General features: G+C 48.4%; 1 protein-coding gene across 2 annotated transcripts in view; it reads left to right on the top strand.

Moving 5' to 3' along the window:
- Nucleotides 1–12,247, top strand: part of Crybg1 (crystallin beta-gamma domain containing 1) — a 196,368-nt gene extending 184,121 nt beyond the window's left edge. For both annotated transcript variants that reach the window (XM_063279640.1, XM_039099292.2), the window contains 5 exons: nt 1,801–1,940; nt 4,006–4,129; nt 4,518–4,676; nt 6,133–6,295; nt 10,902–12,247. In XM_063279640.1, the coding sequence (XP_063135710.1) occupies nt 1,801–1,940; nt 4,006–4,129; nt 4,518–4,676; nt 6,133–6,295; nt 10,902–10,990 (675 nt within the window). In that variant the 3' untranslated portion in view covers nt 10,991–12,247. The remainder of the gene's footprint in view (nt 1–1,800; nt 1,941–4,005; nt 4,130–4,517; nt 4,677–6,132; nt 6,296–10,901) is intronic.
- Nucleotides 12,248–13,159: the final 912 nt, after the last annotated feature.

The following is a 13,159-nucleotide window of genomic DNA, read 5'->3' as shown; positions in this document are numbered from 1 at the left end:
TTCCATAGCTAGTCTCATAAGATGCTTTAAACATCCCTATGGCTTAGCCTTAACTGTAAGAAGAACGTGTGTGTTGGCTTTACGGCACCTGCCTGCTTGCCTACATAAACTAAGATGCTGCTGAGGCAGGGACAGCAGCAATGACACGTGGGACGGTGTCGACTCATCAGCTTACAGGCGAAGGCTGGCATGTGGCTCAGCTGGGGGAGTGCCTGCCTGGACTGTCAGCACTCGGGAGTTAGGAGGAGAAGGATCACAAGTTCAGGGTCACACTTGGCCACGTAGTGAATCTGGGCCCAGCAGGGGCCTCTATCAGACCCTGTTCCAAACAATCCAGGTCATGAAATAGGACTTTAAAAAAAAAATTAATGTGCCTAGAATTCCAAAAGCTTACACGAATATATTTGCATTTCCTGGTGCCATGCCTTCTTGGTACATCTATTTACATCATTTGGTCACTTACAGGTGACAGCCTTTCAGGTTTCTATCCCAGATCTACCAGAATGAAATTCTATGTTTTGTGTGTCCGAGTTAGCGGTTTCTGTGGTGCTGGGTACCAAACACAGGCCCTCATGCATCTAGGCAAGCGTCGTATGACTGAGCCACACCCTTTTCCCTGTGCAGTTTCAACTGTGCCGAACCCCACACAAAAGGGGGGCCCCTTCCCACACGACATTATTTCTTTTTTTTTCTTTACTGCTGTCATTTATTTATTTTTTTTTATTAACTACGACATTATTTCTGACAGTATATTTCAGTGTTTAGGATGTTATTGGCATGCTATCTCTACGTATATGGAAATCATGCAAGATAGTACTCCCGTAGTTCTTGTCTGATCCCCTCCGTGTGTTTTATGTATTGTAATTCCCGGGACACGGACCAGTCTCCACACACTACTCTGCCGTTCGCTGACGGCAGACGGACATCAGGGCACAGCCACATTAATGAGCAGAACTATAGCTCACCCTTGCTACACAGCTTGAAGCAGGTTGGTCCCTGTGTGCTTTTTTTCATGTGTCATTTATGATATTGGGAATATTATCCTCAGAGACTGGGGCAGAGGTCTGTGACATGAAAACAAGCATAAACATCGACTTTTCTCTTGTCTGAAAATCAGTCGGGAGCTGCTGTCCTCTCTAAAATGTCTGCGGCTTCTACCTGTGGTCTTTGTCTCCCGGACAATAATTCCTACAAGAGAGTTTGGGAACGTGAGCCTACAGAATCCTCCTTACTGGAGATTAAAGTGGGCTCACAGTTACACCATACTATCTCGAGTGCCCAATCATCTAACATAAGCTCAGAAACCCAAATGACCTGACCCAAACAAACCAAAACTCCAGACACCAGAAGTACGTGTAAAAGGGAGGCTCCTAGACTGCTTCCTGGGCCCCTAAGAACACTACCATATCACCTGGCCATGAGACACCAGGCCACCACAGCCTTCTGGCCCTCTCTGTTAAGGTCTGTGGCTTTCCGTCCAGCCTTGTCTTGCAAAACAAAAACACTTCAAGATGAATGAAATTTCATTAAAAGGTTGGCGTCCCATGCATATAGGACTGGTGTTCCATGCATCTCTAGGAGTGGGCTATTCCATGTCCCTGCTCTACTGTGATCTCCTTTGACAGGAGAGCCTCCTACCTCCCATCCTTCCTCTCTTTGAGACCTCCCAACTGGCTAAGTGTGTGACAGTGACCCTCTGCAGGGTCCCTTGTCCCCAAGAGTAGATGGAGTCTCATCTGCTTCAGGCTGCCCACAAAAGCTTGCCATTACTAACAGGTGAACAAATTTACCTCCAAACAGGAATTTTCTGAACCGACAATTATTCTTTTCGAAAGAGAAAACTTCAAAGGAAAAAAGATAGAACTGAACGCCGAAACAGTCAATCTCCGATCCCTGGGGTTCAACCCGCAGATTCGCTCCGTTCGGGTCGTCGGTGGCATGTGAGTTACTCGTTCATCGGCTAACACGGGACAACTCTTTCTTGCTTTCACAGATATGCTTTTCCTGTGGAGCACATTTTTAAAAACATATGAATGCATACATATACATACCTTAAAATGTATCGGCTCGGTCTGTATGCCTCGCCATTTCCTCACAGTAGAAACGGAAATGAATGCCATCGTCGAGTGACTGAATGTTGGGAGTAGACTTGCTGGGAACCTCAAACGCACCTTACATCATTTTAGATGAACAGACAGGTGGTCTTGGCTGTCTGTGTGGGTTAACACGATGCACCTCCATGTTTCTGTCTGGGTGGGTCAAGCCTGAGTAAAGCATCGTTCATCCACGTAGCCAGCATTTGTTTATTTGTTTATCTATTTATTTTTGCTTAAGTTTAGATTAAGGGTTCAAATCCCCAGGGGAGCTCACAACACAGCACTCAGCAAATTCATGGAGCATTTTCTTAGCAAGTAAGAGAGAGCTGGGGTTTTTTGTTTTGTTTGTTTTTATGCTTTGAAAGACTGAGAGACCATGCTCTGATTTTAGAGCAAAGGGTAGACTTTTTTCTTTGACTGCTGGTGCTGTATAGATTGTTAAGTCAACGGGGAAGGGCAGGCAGATGATTCAGTGACTGAAGGCACTCACCGTACAAGCCCGATGATTTGGGTCTAGTCCCCACAATGAGAACGGACTGTATATACAGTCGTCTTCCGACCTCCATATGCATACTGTTGCATGTCCCCAGATCATCTTGAACTCACACACAAATGAAATAACAAAGTTACACCACCACCCAATCTTCCTCCCTTCCTCCCTCTCTCTTCCCTTCCTCTCTGGCAGGGTGGCTCTGTGGGAGTCTTGGCTGGATTGGCACTTACTATGTAGATCAGCCTAGCCTCAAGCTCACAGAGGCCTCTGTCCCCCATATGCTGGGGTACACATCACCATGCCCAGCTCCCACCAGCCAATTACTTTTAAACTCTGGAAGATTTTAGTTTTACTCTCTGGTAATTCTAAAACTTGGGCATAAGTAGATACATACCAGTGCAGTCCATTTTCCTATGGAAACATTCTTCTTCGGTTAAAGCAACATGTTAGGGCATGCTGAGATGTGGGTGGACGGGCTGAGCCCACTCACTAAAATAATTACAGAATTATTAGGAATGAAGCTTTTAATGTTTTGTAAGACAGATGAAATGTGTGCAGTTAGAGCTCTGGGGTTTAAAGTAGAGAACATCCTTCTCCAGTGATTGGCAGAGCAGGAGGAGGACCATCAGGTACTCAGTCTGTAGGGTTCTCAGGTTGTCAGGCCAGCAGGTGGGTGGAAGAAACTTAGCTTAACATTCTGGGGATTTAGGGAAGGCCACTCTTATTTTAAACAACAACGTTTTGTAATTGTTTTACAATGTGTCTTAGATTAGCATCGAAGTGACAGGCTCTATCACGGCTCCATACATGCTTTATTTTGTAGACCCTCCTTCCTCCACCTGTAAAGGATTTATTTTTATCCAAGCATTACACTCACCAGTGTACACATGAGAGCTCTGTAAACGGTAATTATGTAGGATAGCAGTACCTTTAGGATCCACAACCTGTGTATGTTTTATGAAAGACGTTCAGAAAAGCCTGCGAGCCCCACTGACAGAGCATCACTGTCTCATTGTTCTACTGGAGGAAAAGAAAAACTTAGCCATTTCTCAGAGTGAATTCTGACATGAATACTTAGTACTGCTGATCCTTCCAAGTCCACTACCTATCAAAAATAGCTTTGAGTGCTCTAGTATGCAGGCTTGTTTTACCTCCGATGTGTACTAGAAGTTCAGCGTGTGCTGAGCCGGGCATGACTGTGCACACATCCCGGAGGCAGGCCAGCTTGATCTACATATCCAGTTCTAGGACAACCAGGGCCACACAGAGAGACCTTTTCAAAAACAGGAAAGAAAAGGGAAGGATAGGAAAGGGAGGGAAAGAAGAGAACCTACAGCTCTCTGAGAGCCAGTGTAACGGTCAGGGTCCCCCACCCAGGGGACGAGACACATCAGCTGTGGTTTGTCCCCCTTGCAGATGGGTCACCTATGAGTACGGCAATTACAGAGGCCGGCAGTTCCTGCTCTCTCCTGCAGAAGTGCCAAATTGGTACGAGTTCAGTGCCTGTCGCCAAATAGGCTCCCTCCGGCCCTTTGCTCAGGTACGTGGCGTTTCCCTCCATGCTGTGCGTAGTCCTTTTAGTTTCCATTGGAAGCTTGACAATGGCTCTTCCTCTCTCAGTATCCGGACGTGAGGCTTGAGGCACCTCGAAGCAAGGGTATTTCAGACATGCCATCGAGCCCAACGGCGGCACGTGTGCATGTCAGCTCTGGCTGTTCACGGTCACACTCCATGCCTCGGGCACGCTGGGCTGTCCCCACACTGTTAGCCTGAGAACAGACTTAGACCCTCAGCACCACACCGGCTGCCTGGGTGTGGCCACCCTCCCTAACCCTTATGCTGCACTCTGGATTCTTCCAGATGCCAGCATCTCAGTTCTTCCGACCTCACAGTTGTACTTAACTACCGCTGGGGTTTCTGTCTTCTAGAAACGAATTTACTTCAGACTTCGAAACAAAGCAACGGGACTGTTTATGTCAACCAACGGGAACTTAGAGGACCTGAAGCTTCTCCGAGTTCAGGTCATGGAAGATGTCGGTGCCGATGATCAGATCTGGATCTATCAGGATGGGTGCATCAAGTGCAGGGTGAGCATTTGGGGCTGTGCAGGCCTGGGCCACACTGTGCCTTTGGCCTCCTCAGGTAGATGCAGTCACCGTTGCACAAGCTTCCAGAGACAAACGGGAAGGTTTTCCCCGCGAGATACTTCCCAGCTGAGGCAGAGTCAGTTAGAAACTGAAAATAGGACGCGAATCAGAGCCACGGGCTGGAGCACTGGCGCATCCGTGGTCACGCCCGTGTCCCACAGTTCACCGCTGTACTCTTGCAGGAGCCATGTGCAGAGCAGGCACTAAATGCAATGGCCATTCATGAGGTCCCTTCTTTACTCCTTTGCTGTATGAGCCTCACTGTTTGCTCCCGGTGCTTTAAAAACTCGGTGCCTATGAGTCAGCGGGAGAACGTCCACTCGCTCTGTCTGTGCCCGGGAGGACACAGACGTGTTTTTGTGAGCAGAGGTGCTGCTCAGACACACGGGAGAAAGCACCCAGACAACGTGTGGCTGAAGGACTGGAGCTGAGAAGGAGGAGGTTCTGCCTTGGGGTCATCTCAGTACAAGAGGGGTAGCCTCAGCAGTCCCGACGTTTCGGCCATCTTATTTAACATCTCATTTCAGTAGGTCAAGGTGAAATGTTGAATATGCTCACAAGGCTTTCACGTGTGTGTGTGTGTGTGCGTGCGCGTGCGCATGTGTGCATGACACATGCATGTCACCGTAACAGAGCCCCCTCCTGCTGAGCCATGCCACCTATGCAGGACAGTCCACTTTTAATAAGCTTTCACTGTAGCATCGTGTTAGTGGCCAGCAACGCTGTTACTTCAGGGGAACTTTTAAATCCCCTCTTCCAGGTTTGCATTTTTCTATTTTTATACTTGGATAGCATGCCAATTTAGAAAACTTTAGATGTTTCCCATGAAGGAAAGAGGAGGAGTAAGCGAATGGAACTCCAGGTTCAGGCGGGGTGGGGAGGAGAATGTACTGTGGCTCCTCTAGTGCAACTACAGAGAGCAGGCATGAGCTGGGCCAAGTGTGTGTCAGATGCAGCCACTGAGCATGCTCACTGCTGACAAGGAGAAACATGCTATGGGCCATTTACTGTACCAAGGCTCCTCTTGGGGTTTTTTGTTTTAATTTTTAAGTGTATGGATATTTTGCCTGCATGTCTATGCACTCGTGCATGCCTGGTGTCTACCAGGGCCAGAAGAAGGCATTCGATCCCTGAGACTGGGGTTACAACTGTCAGCCACCATGTGGGTGCTGGGAATTGAACACCAGTGCTGTGTTAACCCCTTAGTCCCGAGGCTTCTCTTAGTAGTAACAGAGTCTTACGAGGCTCACCAGCGCTCGGGTCATCTAAAATAAAGGTCTGGTGCTTGGCCTCAGGGACTCCAGCTAACAGCTGAAATGGCCAGTGTGGGATAAAGCCAGGCAGGGACTGACTTCCGAGTGGGAGTTCTCTAACAGTCTGTTGTTTTTCTAAGCAGATAGCAGAGGACTGTTGCCTGACCATCGTGGGCAGCCTCGTCACGTCTGGCTCCAAACTAGGACTGGCCCTCGATCAAAATGTCGACAGTCAGTTCTGGTGCATGAAGTCCGATGGCAGGATCTACAGCAAGCTGAAACCAAATCTAGTGTTGGATGTGAAAGGTAAGGACCGTTTCTCTCCCTGTGCTGTTTCCTTCCCTAGTTAAGGAAAAGTCTGTTGGGAAATGCCGACGTGCTGCTAATATGCTGTGGGGCGCCAAGAACTGGTTTGTTTGAATCGAGGTCTAACCTATGCTAAGCATGTGTTCCTGAGCTATACCCTCGATATGCTCTTTTTATAGTAGTGTTAGGCTGTGCTCTTACTTGGCCAGTGTAGTTGATAACGTACATAAAGGCTGCATTTCATTGGGAAAGCTTGCGTTTTAGAAGGAATTACAGTATATTAGGGCTCTCTGGAGTTACAGAACTTATAGAATGAATGAATGAATGAATGAATGAATATATATAAAGGGTATTTATTAGAACGACTGAGAATGTGGTCCAGCTTACCCAACAATGGCTATGAATGGAAAGTCCGAGGACACAATGGTTTAGTCCAATCTGAGGGGGGAATTTTTGTGTAACTGTATGTCTCAGCTGGTCTTAAGTATGTGCTAAAATCCTGAGGAAGTAGTCTTTAATGTCAGGGAAGGAACAGGCTTACCATCAAGAGCTAGAGCAAGCAGGCATAGAGGAAGATGTCCTTCTTCCGTGCCCTTTACATAGCAGTGTTTCTCAACCTTCCCAGTTCTCATGCTGTGCTGACCCCGACCATACAATTATTTTCATTGCACTTTATTCCTGTAATTTTGCTACTGCCTTTGGTCTTAGGTGACCCACAGGTTGAGAACCACTCTTATACAGGCTCCCAGCAGGTGTGGCCCAGATTATAGTTGGGTCTTCCCACCTCGGAGATTGGATCAGACGTGTATGTTCCCACTGCAAATGACTTGATTAAGCAAAAATCCCCCACAGGTGTGTGCAGCGGCCATTTTTGTGTTTTAGCTAATTCCAGATGTAGTCAACCTGGCAACCAGAACAGCTATCCCAGAATCTGAGGGATTTGGTGCAGGTTGATGACGTTTCAGTGAGGCGTCTCTAGAGTGAGGGAATGGTGCTTGGGAAGGCAAGCTGGACCTGTAGTCAGTCTCTGGGGTATGGGTATGTTAAAACACAGATTTCTGGGCACCATCCCATTCCTGATCTAGGAGGTCTGGAGGTGCCCCCCAAATGTGGGGGGATGGTTGCCACCAATGATGATTTTAAAACACATTAGAACAAACCCACCCACCCACACAATATTTGGGAACACAGCGGGTGGGCACGTTTGTAAGTAAATGAAGGGAGGCTTAGTCGTGCACTGGAATGATTTATAATCTACGTGTTCACTATAGTCACTTTGTTTGTGGGTCACCCGAGCCTAGGCTGCTCTTTAACTCTGGGCAGCTCATCTACTGCAGCATCTGATAGTCTGGATTCTAGGTCAGTCCCTGCCATCCGTACCCAGGTCCTTCAGCAGTTAGCACCTCGCTGTCAGGAAAGGATGAACAGTGAACTGGTGATCACCAGTGGCCGCCTGCAGTCTGCTACCTATGCTTCTTTTTTTTCCGGAGCTGGGGACCGAACCCAGGGCCTTGCGCTTCCTAGGTAAGCGCTCTACCACTGAGCTAAATCCCCAGCCCCGCTACCTATGCTTCTAAATGGCTATTCAAGCAGGGCCCTGAGCAGAGCGGTCCCTGAAAGTGAGTAAGTCAGGGCAGAGAAACGGCGACAGCTTGGTCCTCGAGACACTTCTGGGTAATGGAAAATGGGGCACTGGTAGCTACACCGGAAGCAGACGTGCGCTTTGCGATCCTGGGGGTTCTGGTAAGTGGGTGGCCAACCAATCACCAGTGAGCGTAGACACAAAGAACCCAAGGAGCTAGATGGCACTCCGGAGGCAAACAAGCCAGGCTGGATGAAATTGAGTAAGGTGACCGCAGGCTGCGTGGAAACCAAGCACTAATGTCACATAAGAGGCAGTGGAACTCTCGGGTGTGGGAAGCGGGCAGTCTCCTCCCTCCCTGCATCCATGGTCACACAAGAGGCCCGGCTCACAGGGAGCCCAAGTGGGAGCCATTTGAGAAGCACTGGCCCTGGCGGGCCTTTATTCCTATAGGGCCATTCATGATGCCACACAAGTGAGGCTGGGGTCCTAGCCTGGGGATAGACTGCCTGGATCCATCCATAGCCTCCTCTTCCTTCTGAGTTGGGAAGACCAGGTACTGAGTAAATGTGTGTTGGGGGAGGGGTAACCACATTTAGTTCCCCCGGTGCAGCTGAACAAACCCTGTGTTTCCTGCCAAGATGATCAGCTTCTGTGTCCCGGGTTAATGAAGGTCACTGTGGTCCCTAGGGCACTCATTTAATTTCTTAGTGGTCTTCACTGTATGCCAGTCTGTTAGACACTGGGCAGCAACGTGAAGAAAGGCTGGCTCTGCTCTCTATGGACTCTTGAGAGTCCCACCCTCTGGAGTGAAGGGCTAGCTGTAGGTTTGTGGGTTCTCCATGGCTTCTGCCACAGAGCAGCCGCAACTTTGTGCCCCTGAATGTGGGGAAACAGTGCCACCTTCTGGACACGAGAGCAGGCTGCACGGTCAGCATCCTGGCAAGGGAGGCACAGGCCTCCATGGCTCTCTCCCTCTTCTGTGCTTAGGAGCCTAAGGTTTTCATTTGTTATCTGCTAAAATGGCATAAGACTCAGCAGCCTCATCAAGTCTTTCTTCTTGCCTTGTGTGTGGGGAGTGAGTTGTTTTGGTGAATGCTGGAGAATGATTCCAGATGGGCTAGCCTATGGCAACAGTGGGAGCAGGCTCACACTTTCATCAGGTTGTACACTAAATAGGCAGATCAAACTACTACGTAAGACAGAGAAACTAAATATTAACCAGGACAGAATGGGTAACCCCAGGCAATTACCTTTTCGTTGTTCCTGATGCTGGCCTTAAATCTGTAACGTTTCTGCTTCAGCCACACAGCAGCTTTCTAGTGTAGGCTGCCGTTTACAGGAATACTAGTGATTTATTTTAATTAGGATGTAAACCTTTCAAATTACACCTCCTCGGTCCCGTGTGCCAAGAACTCAACTATACCTGTAACAACAGAACTGTTCTCAGACGGATGGGCAGGCGTGGGCGCTACTCAGAATGCACAGGTGACAGCTGTGTCGGGACCTGGCCTTCAGGGAAGCTTAAAGTGGTTTGGATTTACAGTCATTTAACTATTCACCCATCCCACGCTGTCTTCTGTATCAGAAAGTCAATAGAAATATGTTTTCTAAGAGAAATTCTTTCCAAAGACAAAAGACACAATCAGATTGTTGTTACTTGAGAACTATTGATTCTACTGGCACTAGAGTGAACACAATGTATGTAAAGGACCAGACTCCTGAAGGACTGAAGACCCCATGTCCTCGATACTGAGCTGTTGGAGTCTGTAGTCTTTATAAAGTTTAGGTATATTAATGTGCATGAGTGTTTTATGCACGTGTGTCTGTGCTCTTGAATGTCTGGTGTCCTCTGAGATCAGAAAAGGACACTGGATTCCCTGGGACCAATTGTGTGTGGTTTTGAGCTGCCATGTTGGTACTGGGAGTCTAAGCCAGGTCCTCTGCGAGAACAAGAAGAGCTCCTCAGTGCCGCACCATGTGTCTAGCCTGTGTTGCCTTGATGGAGAACAGGACTTGCTGGGGGCTGAAGGCGAGGCTTGTAAGTCTTTCCTGGCCCTGTGCTACGCACTGCACCCTGCTCTGGAAACTGTGGGTGCTGACAAAAGCCAGATTCTTAAACATGAGGAGACCTCCTTCGACAGCTACTTTCTCAGACTCTTTGGCTGGTTTAAGGGAGAGATGAATGTTGTTTCTTATCTGAGGGTAACACATGATTCTACGCCCTGCATCCAAGTGCAGATTTTAATTTCCATGGTGGGCTCCTTGGTGGAGAGGTTTCTGCTGAAGCAGATAAATCATCAGAAAGGATAGTTAATCCACGGTGGGGAATCAGATAACCCTTTCCGTTGTAATGATTCCGCTACTGACAGAAGGGACTGGCTGCCTCTAACACAGAGTACCTCAGGTTTTCAGTGAGCACCGTGAAAGGGCCCTTTCAAACGTGCTGGGAGAGAAAAGGGCTCTCACGAAGCAGCACTCAGCATTGCTTTATTTGTCCAAGTTCCCAGCAGTGGGGGCTCCTGTGTCCCCTACCTCCTTTGGGGCACCCTTCAAACCTTTAGCCTAATTACAGCCATGTTTTATCCTGCATGCAGAGCTCATTTCCTCTGCTGCCTCCCTACAGCCTTTCTTTCCTCTTTCCACTGCCACCAGCTGTGCCCACCTCCACGGTTCTGTCTTAAAGCATTTTTGCTTCTCCCTTCTCTAGATTTTTGCCCTGACGCCCCCATTTCAGATGTGGTAATAGTTAGTAGTTAGACTGGCCTGTATAGCTGGGTAGAAAAGTGAGAGCCAGAAGGTAAGGGCTATATGAAGTTGCTGGTCCCCATGGAGGATTTTAGCCACACCCCCAGCAAGCTGACCTCATCTCCTGAGTGCCTGCCCCCTCCCCCAGCCCTTTACCATCCCCCTTTCCTCACAGCACTTTTACTCTGGGCTCTCTTCTGGTCTTCAGGTGTTTCAACGAACACTTTCTCCCTTCTCCCCCACAGTTCTTACCTTTTTTTTTTTTCTTTCATTCAGGGGGTGCACAATACGATCAAAATCATATCATCCTCAACACAGTGAACACAGAGAAGTTGACGCAAGTGTGGGAAGCCATGGTCCTGTGAACCTGAACCAAGACTGCAGGAGGAGTATTTCCAGGGGATTTTCTGGCCACCTTATTGAAGAAAAATAAAATTACAGAGCTGCTGGAAGAGCCGAGTGGAAAGTGGACCGAAGGCCATGGCAGACAGAATTATCTTTTCAAAGACACTTGAGTTTGAAGCCAATAGTTTGTTCTTGCTTTTTGCCTTGTATTTTCTCAGTAGCTCCTTCAATGGGCTGCCCCAGTAGCAGCTTTAGGGTGTAGGTGTTTTAAGACCGGGACAAGACCCCTGATTGTGGACACACGGATTCCCTTAGAGGGAAGAATAAAAGTCCAAGTCGGTTGTCAAAAGACTTTAGCATTGGAGGATACGTCGCCAGTCTTCTGATTCCTGGCCTTAACACTTCCTAGGACTGTCCATGCTGGACGGCAGAGTGGTCAAGTCCTACGTACTTATCCCAAGGAGCTTAATAAGTATAAACAAAACACTATTTTCAGTTAATATTCAAATGAATAAATTACAAAATTCCATGTCGATGTTATCATGAGTCTGCTCATGAGCGAACTCAGGTTACTTTAATTCACTATGGACTGCCCTCAAGAGTCGACAGATAGTTTAATGGCTTTCTTACAGTTGCTGTTGGGACAGTATTATGGCCTAATTTATTAACCCCCTTACTCTGCTATCCACACCTAATGCTGAAGCCATACTCTCTACTTTTGGCTAGACACAAACCTTTCAGCCTGGCTTCTCTAGGGCCCCCGCAGGATGACTTCTTCAGATCTGAGGACACCAGTACCTCCCTTCTGACAACAGAGGTGTGCAGAGGGAGGGAGGGAGGGATCCCAAGGGCTCTGTGCAGTGTGGGTGCAGAGGGCCCCAGACCGCAGGGGGCACTTCAGGAGCAACTGCTGCGATTCACTGGCCCAGACCTGCTGTTCAAACAGCACGTTGTCCTTTGAAGTCAACCTGCCAGACATTTCCTGGGACACATCTTCCTCCTCACAATACTGGTGCTCCTGTGAGAGGTTCCCCTGTTCAAGCCTGCGTCCTCTGTGGAGCCAGCGACAGGCAAGATCGGCAGCGCAAACAGTGTGCACGAGTGGGCACCCGGCTTGTCTGTCCTGTTCTGTGTACCTCACTGGTCCTTCTGTGGATGTCATCTGTGTACTCCCTGTGGTCCTTTTGTGTGTGTCCCTACAGCACAGTGGGCTAAGACATCATGTAAACGCCTGTTTGAGTTTCTCTCTTGAATAAACCTATTCCTGGTTAACTACATGATGGAATCAATGCAGCAGCCCTCCCACTCCAGCAAGGGTCAGCGGGCAGACTGGGGTACAGCAGGCAGGAAACCTTACAGCCGCCCTCTAGTTCAAGATGCCCTGTGCATGCAAGGATTTAATGCACTGCCACTTGGCAACACTCAGGGACAAGAGCTGAGACGGTCTAGACATAAGTCAAGTGGCATCGGCATTTACAATTATCTGTCTGTCTGTCTGTCTCCACCCCCAACCCCCTACCCTCACCCCCCTACCCCACCCCCCCGTAGCCATGGATGTCTTGGAACTCACTATATAAACCAGGCCTCAAACTCCGAGCTCTGCCTGCCTTTGCCTCCCGAGTGCTGAGATCAGTGGCATGTACCACCAGGTCCTGTTTTTGTACAGGGACTGGAGAAAGGGATCAGCGATAGCACCTACATGACAGTGACTATCTGACACCCTTCTCTGGCTATGCAGGCACTACATACACATGGTGCACTTGTATACATGCACGCACTTGTTACTTGTACACTTACGGACATGGAACATAAAGTCTGCACTGGGAAAACTCTAGGGTGACTTCAGAGGAAACCTCATATCCACCTAATGCTAAACGGATACTTAATAGGAATGAATGGTAGAGAGTCCCCCAATCAGGTCTACTTACACGAAAGCTAGGAGCAGGCACCTAAGGAACAGTAAGGAAGGCAAGTGTAAGACAGCAATCAACACCTTGAACAGACTCAGGAATGCAGGCTGACTGCAGGCACATGAGGTCAGGAGAGAGAACAGTATACACAGAAAAGCCCTCAGAGAGGCATGATGTAGCTGCTCAAAGAAGCCCGGCCTCCACGGAAAACGTAAGAGCTTTAGAGACAAGTGTGGTAGCACAGACTGAAAATCCCAGCACCTCTGGAGTTTAAGTCAT

The sequence above is a fragment of the Rattus norvegicus genome, chromosome 20, assembly GCF_036323735.1.
Source record: "Rattus norvegicus strain BN/NHsdMcwi chromosome 20, GRCr8, whole genome shotgun sequence".
Classification (NCBI taxonomy): domain Eukaryota; kingdom Metazoa; phylum Chordata; class Mammalia; order Rodentia; family Muridae; genus Rattus; species Rattus norvegicus.
Note: the sequence above shows the minus strand (reverse complement) of the source record. Positions and strands in the feature narration are given on the sequence as shown.